The following is a 16177-nucleotide window of genomic DNA, read 5'->3' on the forward strand; positions in this document are numbered from 1 at the left end:
GGCACTTGAACCATGACCCAGCCCTCCAGTGCCACTCCTTCCTCTCTTGAGGGGCTTGCTCCTCTCCATGCCCTCCCTCTGTCACTCACCCTTACTGCTGGTAAAAAGTGGAGGGCAGTGGTCCCCTGGCTCTCCCGTTCTGGCACCCCTGCCCTCTCATCCTCCTTTGGCACAAGAAAATACTTTGAGTAAAACCCTTTCCACCTGTGAGGGGATGGGACTGGGTCTATTGCTCCTAAACAAAGGAGGGAGCATACGTCTTGACTCAGTATAGTCTCGTGAGAAATAGTTTCCCATATAAGTTAATTAAGATTTACCATAACTCAGTTTCTACACAACCATTCATTAGTCTAAAAGCCACTGGGTGTTGATACATTCAACAGTACAAATACACGGGACTCCTTCAAAATCAGTGACGTAGAATTTAGAACAGAAAATATTTACCAGTAGCTGAAATCCAAGGAGAAAATTACTAGGGCTGTCGATTAATCACGGATAACTCACGCAATTAACTCAAAAAAATTAATCGCGATTAATCAGAGTTTTAACTGCACTGTTAAACAACAGAATACCAATTGAAATTTATTAAATATTTTGGATGTTTTTCTACATTTTCATATAGTATTCTGTGTTGTAATTGAAATCAAAGTGTATATTATTTTTATTACAAATATTTGCACTGTAAAAATGATAAAAAGTATTTTTCAATTCACTTCATACAAGTACTGCAGTACAATCTCTGTCATGAAAATGCAACTTACAAATGTAGATTTTTTTGTTACAAAACTGCACTCAAACAAAACAATGCAAAACTTCAAAGCCTACAAGTCCACTCAGCCCTACTCTGTGTTCAGCCAAATCGCTAAGACAAAAAAGTTTATTTACATTTACGGGCGATAATGCTAACTACTTCTTATTTACAATGTCACCAGAAAGTGAGAACAGGCATTTGCATGGCACTTTTGTAGCTGGCATTGCAAGATACTTAAGTGCCAGATATGCTAAACATTTGTAGGCCGCTTCAGCCATCATTCCAGAGGACATGCTTCCATGCTGATGATGCTCGTTTAACGCATTTTTTTTTAAATTACATTTGTGACCAAACTCTTTGGGGGAGAACTGTATGTCTCCTGTTCTGTTTTACCAGCATTCTGCCATATATATCATGTTACAGCAGTCTCAACTGATGACCCAGCACATATTGTTCATTTTAAGAACACTTTTCACTGCAGATTTGACAAAACACAAAGATACCTACGTGAGATTTCTAAAGATAGCTACAGCATTTGGTCCAAGGTTTAAGAATCTGAAGTGCCTTCCAAAAATCTGAGAGGGATGAGGTGTGGAGCATGCTTTCAGAAGTCTTAAAAGAGCAACACTATGATGCAGAAATTACAGAACCCAAACCACCAAAAAGAAAATCAACCTTCTGCTGGTGGCATCTGACTCAGATAATGAATATGAAGAGGTGTTGGTCCGCACTGCTTTGGACTGTTATTGAGCATAACCCATCATCAGCATGGACGCATGTCCCCTGGAATGTGGTTGAAGCATGAAGGGACATATGAATTTTTAGCGCACCTGGCACGTAAATATCTTACGCCTGTTCTGACTTTCAGGTGACACTGTAAACAAGAAGTGTGCAGCCTTATCTGCTGCAAATGTAAACAAACTTATTTGTCTGACCGATTGGCTGAACAAGAAGTAGGGCTTGCAGACTCTAAAATTTTAGATGGTTTTATTTTTGAATGTAGTTTTTTTGTACTTAATTCTACATTTGTAAGTTCAACTTTCATGATAAAGAGATTGCACTGAAGTACTTCTATTAGGTGAATTGAAAAATACTATTTATTTTGTTTTTATATAGTGCAAATACTTGTAACCAAAAGTATAAAGTGAGCACTGTACACTTTGTATTCTGTGTTGTAACTGAACTCAATATATTTGAAAATGTAGCAAACATCCAAAAATATTTAAATAAATGGTATTCTATTATTGTTTAACAGTGTGATTAATCACACTATTTTTTAATAGCGCAATTAATTGCAATTAATTTTTTTAATTGCTTGAAAGCCCTAGAAATTACTGATTATCACGGTTTCAAATGTTATGGAGCAGTTCGAAATACCAAACTGACGTATTTTAGCCAATTCTTAATTGAGCATCTGCAAGGGAACTGGCAACTCCTAGAAGCACAAAAAAGAGTCCACAGAAGAGATCTGAACTGATGCTTTTTTATTCCTGCTCCAAGTTTATACCAGCTCTCTCAACCACGTTAATTCTGATGGAAAGAGGTGTGGAAATCCACATACATCCAGACTGCAACACACAATGCAAGACATGGGCTCACTCTAGTTCAGCTGTTGTGCAGCCAGCAGGAACAAAAACGGGCACTAAGCTTTCTGAGGTTATGATTAGGGCAACCTCATCGGAAAGTTCTGCTCTTTTTCACCTGCTGGTTAGGACAAAAGAGCACAGAAGAGGGGACAGGAGTAGTTCAGGAAAACTTTTTCTGAGAGACATCCAACCTGTATTACGTACAAGAGTAGAAAACTATTTCATGGTACACAACACACCACGGGATGCTGCACAATACATTTTTCTTAGGCGCTTCAAAAGGAAAAGACGAAACAAGCAACCAAATATGCACTTGGAATCTCACAGTGCTATGGTTAAAGATCAATATGGTTAAAAAGTCACTACTCTGATAGAGGATTTACGAGACAGTCTTCAGGCACTTTCTGTTTATATATAGGACATAACACTTTTTAGTTATGCCAGCCAAGATAGAGGTCCACATTTAAATTACAATATATATGACTGCTTAGTAACATTCCTTAGACAAAGAATATTTAGATCTTAGTCATTCCTCAGTTTAAAAAAAATCCAATATTAAATCCGAATGTTCCTGCTTGGACTAAAAATTCCACAACATCTGGTGTCACATCTTTAAAGCCTGAAAAAGTCTACATATCTGCCAGTAGTAGAGTAGACAATCCACCCAAAGTAGTATTATCTTGGGAAAAGGCTGATCACACAACCCATCTGTGCAGAGTAGTTGCCAGTCATTGTGATCTTTGTAGACAAACACTTAGTTGAATGATAATTGTAGTGACTGCAGCCGAAGGTCACAAAATGAAAAGTGGTGCATTATGTATATTTAAAAACTTGTTCATAATGATTCATGTTTAACAATATAATGAAATAAGTAAACCACACAAGAATACACCATTAGAAATTTTAAGACTCATTTGTTTGTTTTTAAGAGGTAGAGCAACAGCATTTTCACGGAGAACCAATGAGAAACAAAACATTCCTGATAATCTGTCAAAATGGTCACTCTTCTGCATTTCTTCCGAATATCCTTTCATTTTCCATCCATCAACATCTCATTTTACTCAGTATTGTGCCGTTTCTGAATGTTCTGCCCTCTTTCAGTACTCAGTCGTGAGAGTTAATATTTATACAGATTAACAAAAAAGACTTCATACATGGGAACTAGCTATACTCATAACTTTGTTGTAATGCTAGCTTCTGAGATAGAAATCAATTTCCTTATTTTAATACAAAATTCTGAAAACTAACATTTTACAACTTGTTTAATACCACCACCTAGTATGGAAGAAAAAAAGATTAGCAGTTAGAGACTGCAGAGAAAAAAAATATACTATCACATGATTAAATAATTGAGCAGCAAGTCCTTTCTTGCAACCCACTGACAACTAAAAGCAAAAAAGATTTATCCAATTGCACGCTGCTTTCATTGGTCTTATTATATTAGTTTATGATGTAAAACAAAAAGATCCAATCAAGAAAAATCAAGAAAAAAAGGTCAATGTGTGTTCTTCCTACACTACTACAGGAGGCTCCATCTGTCTCCCAATTTTCAATGGGCAGACTAAAAGCTCATTCCCTAACCAAGTTTATAAATATCTTAGTACATTTCATTGATAGTAGTAGTTGAGTAAATTAATGCTTTGCATCATGATACTACTATAAACACTTTACATCTATTCTTTCATTGATAAGAATCCCGAAGCATTTTAGTGCTGGAGAGCCCAAATTTCAGAGATGTGTGACTGTAGGAATAGCATATAGAAGTCAGGCATGCAATTGTACGCACAAGTGTGCAGTTAAGACACATAGCTGGTAATTTTTTGCAAGAAAATATTAACATGCATGAACGTGTAGATAAGCACAAAATACTTACTTTTTAAAATAATGGAAATTATATACATGTCACTAGCAGGTAAAACTATCTGCAGCAGCCAATGTATAGAAATGACACCTCAGATGAAGAAAAAAAATTCTGCCATTGTCAACATAGAATGGCTGTCACTATGCCTTATAGGGCTTTGCAGATTAAATCCTTCATCCCTCCCCACATCTCTCCCTTTTACAGGATGCAAGTGAATAGGGAAAAGCTGGAGGGGGGGGGAGGGGGGAGGCAAGGAGGAGTCATTCTGGCTTCCCCACTGTGAAGGTCCACTGAAGTCCTGAAAATATTATGTAGGTTGCCTGGAAGCAGGGTGCATTTTATGGCTGAATTAAAACCTGTTAAATAATTAGATTAGCTAGCCCTAGACACTTCACATTATCATTTCAGTCCCCCTTTAAAAAAAACAAAAACAAAAAAAAAAAAAAAAAAGAGACAAGCAAGCTGCTAGTTAACTGAAATTAAGCATACATATTCCAAGGTGAATAATTTTTTTTTCCCCCCAGTGTGAATTTTAGAGAACTTTCGCATTGGTTCTTGTTTTGTTTTCAGAAGCATCTTTTCATATGAGTTTTTAAAAGCTTATTTTTGTGTTAAAATATATATTCTTTGCAGATCCATCAAGCACATTCTGATAAAAGTTACATTAACTTTTACACCATCACTCAGAGCAGGGTGAATTCAGAGCTAGAAGATCTTTAAGCTTATTTTTAAAAAAAGTAACTTCTGTATCAGGGAATGCTCCTTCAAAAATTCAAACTTCAAATATCCAAATTGAAGTGCTGAAGTTTTTACATTAAATCCACGAGTAATAAGATTTAGTTTTACATTAAGAGGTGACATAACAGAGGTTTTTAGTATGCATAGTAAAGAGACATCCGTTTCCAACTAGGTCACTGATTTGGTATGCAACCTGAACATCACTATTGACAAGGCAGCTATGAAAAAGCTTGATGAATCCTTATTTCCAACTGTCTGCTGCAGGTGCCAAGGATAACCTTATCTTGAGCAATGTTACCAATGCAGTCAAGTCCCTGTAAACAAGCTCTTGAATAGTGGTACATTAAAGAGACATATCAGGTAGGGTACAACATTTACCATTCTTTCAGCCTGTCAACCATCCTCGAGCTCTCTTTTTTTAAAATGAATCCTAGCAAGGACCTCTGTATCCTAAGCTAGTTAAAAAAAAGCCATTTATGAAAACATTGTTAATTTTGGGGTGGGAATGTCTACAAGTCCGTTTCCCCCCACCCCTGGCCTTTATACAAACTACATTCCAGGTCTTTACTGTTCAACAGTGTTCTTTTAATATGTCCGTCACATGGTTCTTCTATGAGATTTTTCTACACAACACTACACTATTGTGCTAGTGCAGCAGAACTAAACTAGACTCTGAAGATACTAGACTTGTTCGTTTTCAGTTCTGAGTGAAGCAGAAAGACTGAAAAAGAAACCCAACAGGTGAGAAGTACATTAGGTTCTCTTTTGTGTAGTGTGAATGATTCCAGGTTACTTTTAGCTTCCCCTTTTTAAAATTTTATTAGTGTAGGAGGTATTTATTTTCATAGGCAAATGCAAGTGAATGGTTAAAACTGTTTCAGAGAAAAAATATGGTCAAACATAGTAAGAGTTCATCTCCCAGTATGTATAACTGAAAATAAAGAACTCACTGTTATGGTTAGAATAAATTAATACAGTACAACGAATCGTGACACCAGTAGTGATAAGTTAGCTGGGTACCCAAACAAGCCAGTCTCCTTATTAGAGACCAGTGTAGCTGGATTCTCTGCTTGTCAATAACATTGACAAATATAAATAAAGGATCCCTTGTTTCCTTTGGCATCAAGATTTTTCCTAGGGGAGTATATTTTTACTACGTAATTCAGAAAGTTATAAGAAGCAGTGCACTGACTTTCCATTATATACTAATTCTAGGATTGTGTATTTTGAAAGAAAAAGTCTTGCCTATTTTTTTCACTTTAAAGTGGCCATTGGTCTCACTATCAAAAATATATTATAGGCAGATTTTGGGGTCAAAGGATATTGAGATTGTTAACTCTTGTTATGAGCGGCCACATTATGCCAGGAATAGATTGACATAGGACACTCCCAGTAACTCTGGAATTAGTTACTGGCAACTGGCCAGTTAGAAAACAGGTCATTTTTGAGGAAGGCGTTTTGGGCGGGAGGAGCTGTTATCTGTATAATGTGGAATAGGCTCAAATTAATTTCATTGTATTTGACAGTCTCTTTAAATTTGATTGAAAATACTTGGGAATTAATGATGGTCTTAGATTCATTGGGCCTGGGCATTTGCTTATCACATGCATAAGGAGTAATTTAATAGCAAAAAAAAAAAAAAAAAAGTTACAGAACAAGGTGTTACTGCCGTCATCTACCCTTCAGTTGGAGGCTGTTTCAGGGGAACAGAGCTACATGATCCCATTTATGTACTATTTGTAGCACTGTCACAAGAAGATGAAAGTGAAGAGTATCGCCATATTCCCTTTAACTAGACGGGTGACAGATCACATAAGTAGATCAAAATCAAAAAAAGCAATTCTCATCTACACTGACAAAAACCTAAGATAGAACTTTTAAACATACCAGGAACGCTGTTTACCATATATATTTCCCCATGCTTTCTTGTACATAGTGTTTTATTATGTGAACACCAGCTTGTCCTTATCAGCTATTGCAATAGAAAGTCTATTCACTCCATCCAAATGTACACCCCATTGTGTGAGTGACACTCAGTAAAACCTGCTGAGATCACCCATTACTCCTCTTGCAGACCTTCTCTCCTAGCATTTCATTTGAGAAAGCGTCCCCTTCTGTTCAAGCGATGGTGTTAAAACTCCATCACTTCCAAGAGCTCTGACGGAGTTCCAAGTCCCCAAACAATTCCATCATAACCCCACGCTCTTGAGATGCAAGAAAAAGTTAATTGACTTGTATGTTGTCAGTAACCAAGCTACTCTGTCTGTCCTTTCCAAAGTCACATCATGATGGTTTAACCTTAACAATTCCATGTTAAATTTACAAAGGCCCCAGACTCTGCATCTTTATTTTAAGAAAAAAAAGAGTTGGAATTAAGAAAGCCTTTGGACTGTCTGTTCATTTACAATTCTAACAAGAAAAAAAAATTCAGGAACAGGAACTGCAACTCTGACAAGATCCCTTGCTATGGTCTTGTCTACACAAAGAAGTTAACCAGCATTATTATCACTATACTTCAACAAACCAAATTGAAAGAAGGCCACTATTATTCTGAATGTGGGGGTCCACGTGAGGAATTATACCAACATAACTGTAATGGTGAAATTATGTTATAGTAGGGCCAGTAAGGCTGTGTCTAAACTGGGAAACTAAGTGAGAATTTTAATGGCCCTCTACTCAATTTACAACCCACAGAGTAAAGGAAGATTTTCCATTTGTTTATTGAACATCTATTCCTACAAGACATTGAGGCAGTTTCCTTACTAAAATATCTCACCTTATAATTAGGGCTGTCGATTAATCACAGTTAACTCACGTGATTAACTCAAAAAAATTAATCACAATTAATCACACTGTTAAACAATAGAATACCATTGAAATTAAATATTTTGGGTGTTTTTCTACATTTTCAAATATATTGATTTCTATTACAACCCAGAATACGAAGTATACAGTGCTCACTTTATATTATTTTTTATTACAAATATTTGCCCTGTAAAAATTATAAATAGTATTTTTCAATTCACCTCATACAAGTACTGCAGTGAAATCTCTTTCTTGTGAAAGTGCAACTTACAAATATATATGTTACATAACCACATTCAAAAACAAAACAGATGTAAAACTTCAGAGCAGAGATGGCCAACCTGAGCCTGAGAAGTAGCCAGAATTTACCAATGTACATTGCCAAAGAGCCACAGTAATACGTCAGCAACCCAGCATCAGCTCCACCCCCCTGCTCCCAGCACCTCCCACCCATTGGCTGCCCCGCCGATCAGCACCACCTCCTCCTTCCCCGCACCTCCCGATCAGCTGTTCTGTGGCATGCAGGAGGCTCTAGGAGGTAGGGTGAGGAGTGAGGGGAACAACAGGCTCAGGGGAGGGGGCGGGAAGGGATGGAGGCAGGGCCGGGCCTGTGGCAGAGCCAGGGCTTGAGCAGTGAGCACCCCGGTACATTGGAAAGTTGACGCCCGCAGCTCCAGCCCCGGAGTCGCTGCCTATACAAGGAGCCGCATATTAACTTCTGAAGAGCCGCATGTGGCTCTAGAGCCACAGGTTGGCCACCCCTGCTTTAGAGCCTACAAGTCCACTCAGTCCTATTTCAGCCAATCACTAAGACAAACAAGTTTGTTTACATTTATGGGAGATACTGCTGCCTGCTTCTTATTTACAATGTCACCTGAAAGTGAGAACAGGTGTTTGCATGGCACTTTTGGAGCTGGTGTTGCAAGGTATTTACATGCCAGATATACTAAATATTCATATGCCCCTTCAAGCTTTGGCCACCATTCCAGAGGACATGCTTCCATACTGATGATGCTCGTTAAAAAAGTAATGCGTTACTTAAATTTGTGACTGAACTCCTTGGGGGAGAATTGGGTGTCCTGTTCTGCATACATTTCATGTTATAGCACATGTTGTTCCTTTTAAGAACACTTTCACAGCAGATTTAACAAAACAACAAGAAGGTGCCAATGTGAGATTTCTAAAAGTAACTACAGCACTCAACCCAAGGTTTAAGAATCTGAAGGATCATCCAAAATCTGAGAGGGACGAGGTGTGGCGCATGCTTTCAGAAGTCTTAAAAGAGCAACACTATGATGCAGAAACAACAGAACCCGAACCACCAAAAAAAGAAAAGAAAAAAAAATCAACCTTCTGCTGGTGGCATCTGACTCAGATGATGAAAATAAACGTGTGTAGGTCTGCACTTCTTTGGATAGTTATCGAGCAGAACCTGTCATCAGCATGGAAGCATGTCCCCTGGAATGGTGGTTGAAGCATGATGGGACATAGAATCATAGAATATCAGGGTTGGAAGGGACCTCAGGAGGTCATCTAGTCCAACCCCCTGCTCAAAGCAGGACCAATCCCCCATTTTTGCCCCAGATCCCTAAATGGCCCCCTCAAAGGTTGAACTCACAACCCTGGGTTTAGCAGGCCAATGCTCAAACCACTGAGCTATCCCTCCCCCCGATAGCTATCCCTCCCCCCGATATGAATCTGTAGTGCATCTGGCATATAAATATCTTACCATGCCGGCTCCAATGGTACCATGCACACTCCTGTTCTCACTTTCAGGTGATATTGTAAACAAGAAGAGGGCAGCATTATCTCCTGAAAATTGTAACCAAACTTGTTTATCTGAGCGATTGGCTGAAGTAGGACTGAATGGACTTGTAGGCTCTTAAGTTTCACAGTTTTGTTTTTTATTTCAGTTATGTAACAAAAAAAAATATATGCACACACATTTGTAAGTTGCACTTTCACAGTAAAGAGATTGCACTACAATACTTGTATGAGGCGAATTGAAAAATACTTTTTGTTTTTCAATAGTGCAAATATTTGTAATCAAAAATATAAAGTGAGCACTGTACACTTTTTGTGTTCTGTGTTGTAACTGAAAACGTTTGAAAAGGTAGAAAACATCCAAAAATATTAAAACAATAATAGAATACCATTTAAGAGCACAATTAACTGCAATTAATTTTTTTAATTGCATGATTATTTTATTTTTTAAATCGCTTGACAGGCCTATTTACAATCTACTCTTTTGCTTACAATGGAACCTTTCTGAAGTTTTATTGTGATACTTGAGAGACAAGGTGGATGGGGTAATATCTCATATTGGACCAACTTCTGTTAATGAGCGAGACAAGCTTTTGAGCTGGTCTTACTCTTCTTCAGCAAGAAGCTCTTCTTCAGCTCTGGAAAAGGTACTCCGAGTGTCAAAGCTAAATACAAGATTGAAGTAACAGTGTTATGCTAAAACTCTCTCTTTAATCTTGTATTTAGCTCTGAAACTCTGAATACGAGGAGATTTTCTTCCAGCCTCAAAACCAGTTTTGTACTAGCGCCAAGTAGCTTCTTGGCTTGAAACCACATATATACTACATTGCAACATCTCCAGTGTTCAACACATTGAAGGCCAGGTAATTAGAGACACATTTTCAGTAAGTTCAACTGCCAAAGAATTACCCTTATGATAAAAAATATTAATTGGATATTATGGCATTGGATCCATTTCCTATTTGATAAAGAAGCACTCAAACTGAACTAATACTAAAGAGAGCAGAGAGGAACTAAGCAAAATAAGACATTGTTGCATTGTGATGGCAAATTTAATTTACAAGACAGCTTGTTTATAAACACTTGTTTACAAAATAAGTCACTAGGTTGTCTCCACAAAATTAAGCACAAGTAATTCACACACACAAGACCAATTTAGGTTTAAATGCAGGCAATGTATACTGCAAAGGCTATCCCTAGTTGAAGGGAACACATAGGTCATGTAATTCCAGATGATGTTGGAATGCTGACTCATTTGGCAACTAGTCTGTAAGCCCCATGACTTAGTGAAGTGTCTGCGGTTCACTGCTGATCCCAATTGAGTCTCATGGGGAGGGGGGAATTGTTCTAAATTCCGTTCAAAAGTCATTTGGGGGAAAAAAAATACAGTACTACTGACATAGCAGGAGAGCTAACCTCTTCCAATTTCTGACATATTTTGAGTTCTCAACTATAACTCAATTCTATTAAGGCTACAGTTCAGCAAGGCACTTACAGATGTGCTTAACAGCATGTGAATAGTGACTTCAATGGGATTTACATACTTAAAGTTAAGTATGTGCTTAATTACTTTGCTGGATTGGGGGACAGTGTTCCTGTCACTAGAGTAACTGTCCTTCTCCTGGAAGCCTATGGTTTATTGCAGTCCTTAACAAAGAGATAGGAACCGGATCAAAGCTACATAATCCCATTACGCCAGTATTTAATTTTTTAAAAAATTTTTAAACATACACACAGAAGATGACAATCTATACATATAGAGATGAATATATTTCTCTCTTTAACTGCTTCAAAGGTCTAATTTACACTACAGCCCCAGGCCAGTCCACACATATTTTATGTTGTATGAACAAGGAAGAAAGTAAGTTGCTATTCAGGCCCCTCTATCTCCATCATACAATAGTCAACAAGCCACTTCACTTGCCATTAAATCATACCCAAGGAAGAAGCCATTACCATTGCCCAGACCGTAATCAAACTAATGTCCACGCTGCTGGCTTTGCAATATTTTTCCAATATCATAAATCTAATTAAAAATGTGAAGAGTAATTTACATTTTAATGCAATAAGATACATTATCCCTACTACTGTGCTCTCATTACACCTTTATAATAAGATGCAAAGGGTCCAATAAGAACCTCGATCAGTTTACAGAAGAACATTTTTTGTATTGCTGCAGCACTCAGAGGTCCTGAGGATCTGGGACATACTGTGCTAGGCGCTATGCACAGATGTACTAGACAGTCACTACACCAAAGAACTTACAGTCAAAGCACATGACAAGAGAAAACAGGTGGATGCAACAAATAAGCAGAGGAAGGTCAAGGTAACAGTGAGACAAACAAGTTTGGCACAATAAGCAACACATCTATTGCTTAGCCGTACAATTTTGTTTAGTATGGTATGCCAGGGGTGGGGGGCAAAGGAGTCCTTGGATGTTTTTACAGTGTTACTGTAAACATAATTATTGAGTTAAAGTATATTACTTTCATTACACATTTTGTTACTAAGTTAAACAGCAATGTACCAGTAATGCACCTACTCAAGCAATATTGTTGGAATTGGACTACTTTAAAACTGGAGTTATTCTAATGCCTGTTTTATCAAAAGAAGTAAAGACAGTATTTTTTTAAAGTGTTTTCAAGTCATTTATTTGTAAACAAATATTTTAATACATCCCCTGTGAGTTCTTCAGGTTTTCAACTATATTCCTGAAGAACTCATAGGGGATGTATTAAAATATTTGTTTACAAATATTTATCTTGTCCTTGACCTGACAATGCCAATTCTTCCTATTGAAAAAAAAAAAAAAAAAAAAAAGTTTGACTAGTGGTGTTAGAACTGGTGAACTGAAGACACTAAATTAACACATGAAGTGAAACCTCGAAGAAGTACAGTATGTTATTTATATTCACCCACGAACAGTCCTCATTTTGTCTTACAATTTCTACTTAAGCGGTTTCACATAGTAAGTCAGCTAATTCCTACCTGAGGTGGTGATAAACTCTTCCAAAGACAGTGTTGGCTAGCAAGTTATTTTCAGAAATAGGAATAAGAAATGACAAATGTTAAAACCTTAAAAGGTCATATTATGCAACTCAGAGATTTAGTACACGGTTCACCTTCAGTGGTGAGATGCCACATAAACCAGGAGTTTTCTACTGAAACGAGCAGAATTTAGATGTGCAAATGACAGCAATGCTACACAATAAAAGCAAAAAGTTCAAAAGGTGTGCAATTAAAGTCTCAACTTTAAACCAAGAAATTCTAAATTAACAGTCCCAGCATTACCTTAGCTATTCGCCTAGTGCGCAGCACACAGGGTCTTTCATTATGTGATTACACAATTTACATTAATACAAAAGGGACAGATGCAATTATTTTGAACCTTAGTCTAAAATACATTAATCAAGAGAATGAAATTCAAATTGTGTTGTCTCACTAAAAAAATTCAGAAAATAAAGTTCTTTCTATTATTGTCCAGTATGTCAAGATCTGTGATATAATGAAAATCCATACCGCAGCACATGCTTACCATCAGGCAGATATAAGCCTCCCACAGCAACCTTATTCCCTGATCCTGTAAATGTTTACATACATGTGTAACTTTACTCAAATACATAGTCCTATTGACAGCAATGGGGACTATTCATGAGAGTAGTCAAATTATACATGTGCATAACGGTTTGCAGAATTAGGGGTCTAGTGTGGAATTTCTTGACTATGTGCAATTAAACCTCACACAAAGCTGTGATTGGTTTAATCTTTTGGTATTTTTTTAAAGTTAAAATTCAATTTTTAATAACTTTCTTTCTTATTATTTGTTCCCTAAACTTCACCTGCCTTTATTTGAATGTACAATCCTGAAATACAGTTGCATGAATTTTCTATTAACTTCCCAAGATATTCAACTCAATGCTAAGAACAAGTATGAGTAACCTCATCTCCAAAAGTTATTTCAGAAAGTCAAAATTTGGGTCTCTATAAATGTGCAGTAAATGTTGTCACTTTTACTCTGGGATATTCCCTCCTGGATTCTATGAAAAATGTGGGGAAAATCCTGCCAGAGTAATTAAAGTATTCTTTATTGCACCCAGTCTTTCAAACCCCCTCTCCCTCCAACATTTTATTACTCCATTCAACATTTCCAATCCCCTTAGATTTTTTCTTTTATTCCTGACTTAAATTGGAAATGGGAGGGGGGATGGTGTCACATTTGATAGAACATTCCGTTATTTTTATATTTGAAACATTCTCTTTTTGCTGTGTCCACCTAAGGGAGTCCCACCACACTGGGTGAAGCACAGCCACAGTACATTATAAACATACAGACCAGCAGTGAATAAATGCAGATTTTTTGATTTTCATCAGGAAGATTCATGGATAAACAGCCCATTTTAATCATTTCTGCACTGGCCGTCAAACTGAGTATGGAAACAGTATATAAAGTGGTTCCACATAAACCAGTTTCTAACACAATTTTACCACCTCCACGCTGGCTGGACAAGTTGTGTCTTTTTAAAAAGACACTTTTAATCACTTTCTCACCCCCATTCCCCCAAAAAAGAAAAGGGGGAGGAGAGAAGAGGAAAAACTTTTTGATACAGGAGGACTGACGTAAGTTAACAGTACCCTCTTAAACATGTTTCCTTTTCTGTTTGAAGCTGAATGCATTGGAGAACTTAAAATACAACTGCAGCCCAAGATTCTTGGTTCACCACCATGGAGAAGGCCTCTTAGTTTTCCCTGTATCCCTCTACATGAGTTACACCCCCTCCAATAGTTACCTCTCTTACCCCCTCCTAACTCAGACCTGCAGTGAAATACAAGTGTGCTTCACACCCTCCAAAACAATTTACTTTGATTTTCTACTAATGGTGGAAAAACCCAAACCTTCAAGAGGAAGAACCATGGCAGGGACAGAAACAGATATTTCATAGTGCCAGAAGGTCCAAAGGTAGCTTTTCCTGCTCTTTGAGCCCAAGTTACCACGAAATGCACACGTTTCTGACTGATTACATCTTCACAGCAACCTCTGAAGCATGAGGCAAATGCAGCTAAACTTAAAGGATAAAGTCCAAGCGGTAATAAGATTACAGCAGCACATCTAAATGTGATCTGCTTACTCCCACTGACATAACCAGTCCTAGCCACTGCAGCAGGTTTCTATAAAGCACCGCCACTGAAAGTGGGGCGGTGGGCAGAGGGAAGCCGGAAGCCTTTTCAGAGAACGGTGAATGCAATCGTGCTTTGCATCCAGTGGGTTTCTTGTGCTGCAATTAGTGGCTGGAACTCAGGCTTCTTGGGTGGGTGGGGAGCGTTCTCGCAATACAAGGAGACATTACCAAATCTCAGTTCAGAAGCAGCCTCCCCCCGGATTATTAGGCAAATCCCTTGAGAGCGACTCCCCGGGAGCGGACGAGGAACACAGTGAAGACGCCGAACAGCCTGTGCACCTCGGGGTGCAGGGCAGAGAGTGCCCCGGCCTGCTGTAGGGGCTTGTGCACAGACACAGGCAGGCAGCCCCCGCGGGACCAGCATCCCCTGGGTGCGCTGCTCTCGCCGGGATATTAATAGCCGCTCTTAACCTGTTAGCCCGCAAACGCACCCGCCCAGTTGCCCCCCCCCCCGACCGCTAACGCTGCGGAGCGGAGAACACATCGCAATGACAGTGCGGGCAAACACACGCTACCGCCATCCGGGGGGGAGCTGCAGAGAAAGGGGCTCCAGGGCGCAGCCTGGGAGGACACGGCAGAAGAAGGCTGCAGCAGGCATGAAGGGGCAATGAAACGCAGCCCGGGAACCACCCGGCGGCCCCTGCCCGCTGCGGCGCAGCGCCCACCCCCGCCGGCTTACCGGCCAGTTCGTCGGGCTCCAGCCCGCTGTCCGCGTCGGTCCCGCACAGCACGAAGTAGTGAGCGAAGCGGCAAGGCGCCGGGCCGGCCCCGGGGGCAGCGCTCCCGCTCATCCCTGCTGCTGCTGCTGCTGCTGCTGCTCTGCGCTAGCCCCGGCGCGCGGGGGCCGGGCCGGGATCTCGCGCTCCCGCGGCTGGTCACAGCAGCGGCGTCTCCATCCCCAGCGGCAGGGTCTCGCGCGGGTCCTGGAGGCGGCGACTGGGGGCGGGGGCGGCGCGCAGCAACCGCGGCTCGCGCCGCTCCCGGCCTCTCTCTCGCGGGCCGCGGCTCGCGCTCCTGCAGCACCCCCGCCGGGCGCGAGAGCGCAGCGAAGGGCTCGCGCCGCCAGCAGCGAGCGCCCAGGCGGTGGCAATGCGTGCAATGGCCCCAGCCGCTGTCAGCGGAGCAAGCGCCGGCCGGGCTGAGCGTCCTCCCTGCTGCCGCAGCCAGTCAGAGCGAGGGGAAGGGGCGGGCACAGCGGGACATTTAAATCACGGCACGGCAGACTCCCGCCCCGGCCCCCTCGGCCCCCTCCCCCCAGCCCAAGGCTGCCGTATTGCGGCGCGGCGCGGCGCGCAGGTCTCGGTTGACAACGTGAGCCCCCCCCCCCGCCCCCAAGGAGCTGCGGTCTCTCCCAGCAGGACTCCAGAGCAGACCGTGGAGAGGTGAAGGCGGAGCACGGTTTGTTTAGACTCACGGCCCAGTTCACGGCCTAGTCCTGGAGCTCGCCTCTGGCTGCCCGGTTGTGCTCCACAGTCTGAGCTTTCGTTTTAGAAAA

General features: G+C 40.4%; 1 protein-coding gene across 4 annotated transcripts in view; it reads right to left on the reverse strand.

Moving 5' to 3' along the window:
• Positions 1-15853, reverse strand: part of DENND5B (DENN domain containing 5B) — a 163085-nt gene extending 147232 nt beyond the window's left edge. For 2 of the 4 annotated variants that reach the window (XM_084617287.1, XM_084617286.1), the window contains exon 1: positions 15362-15844. In XM_084617287.1, the coding sequence (XP_084473413.1) occupies positions 15362-15473 (112 nt within the window). In that variant the 5' untranslated portion in view covers positions 15474-15844. Of the gene's footprint in view, positions 1-14398; positions 14428-15361 lie in introns of those variants that run through there. The other 2 variants (XM_084617289.1, XM_084617290.1) reach the window with 2 other exon arrangements.
• Between the last annotated feature and the right edge of the window lie 324 nt (positions 15854-16177).

This window comes from Lepidochelys olivacea, assembly GCF_965140295.1.
Source record: "Lepidochelys olivacea isolate rLepOli2 genome assembly, chromosome: 1".
NCBI lineage: Eukaryota > Metazoa > Chordata > Testudines > Cheloniidae > Lepidochelys > Lepidochelys olivacea.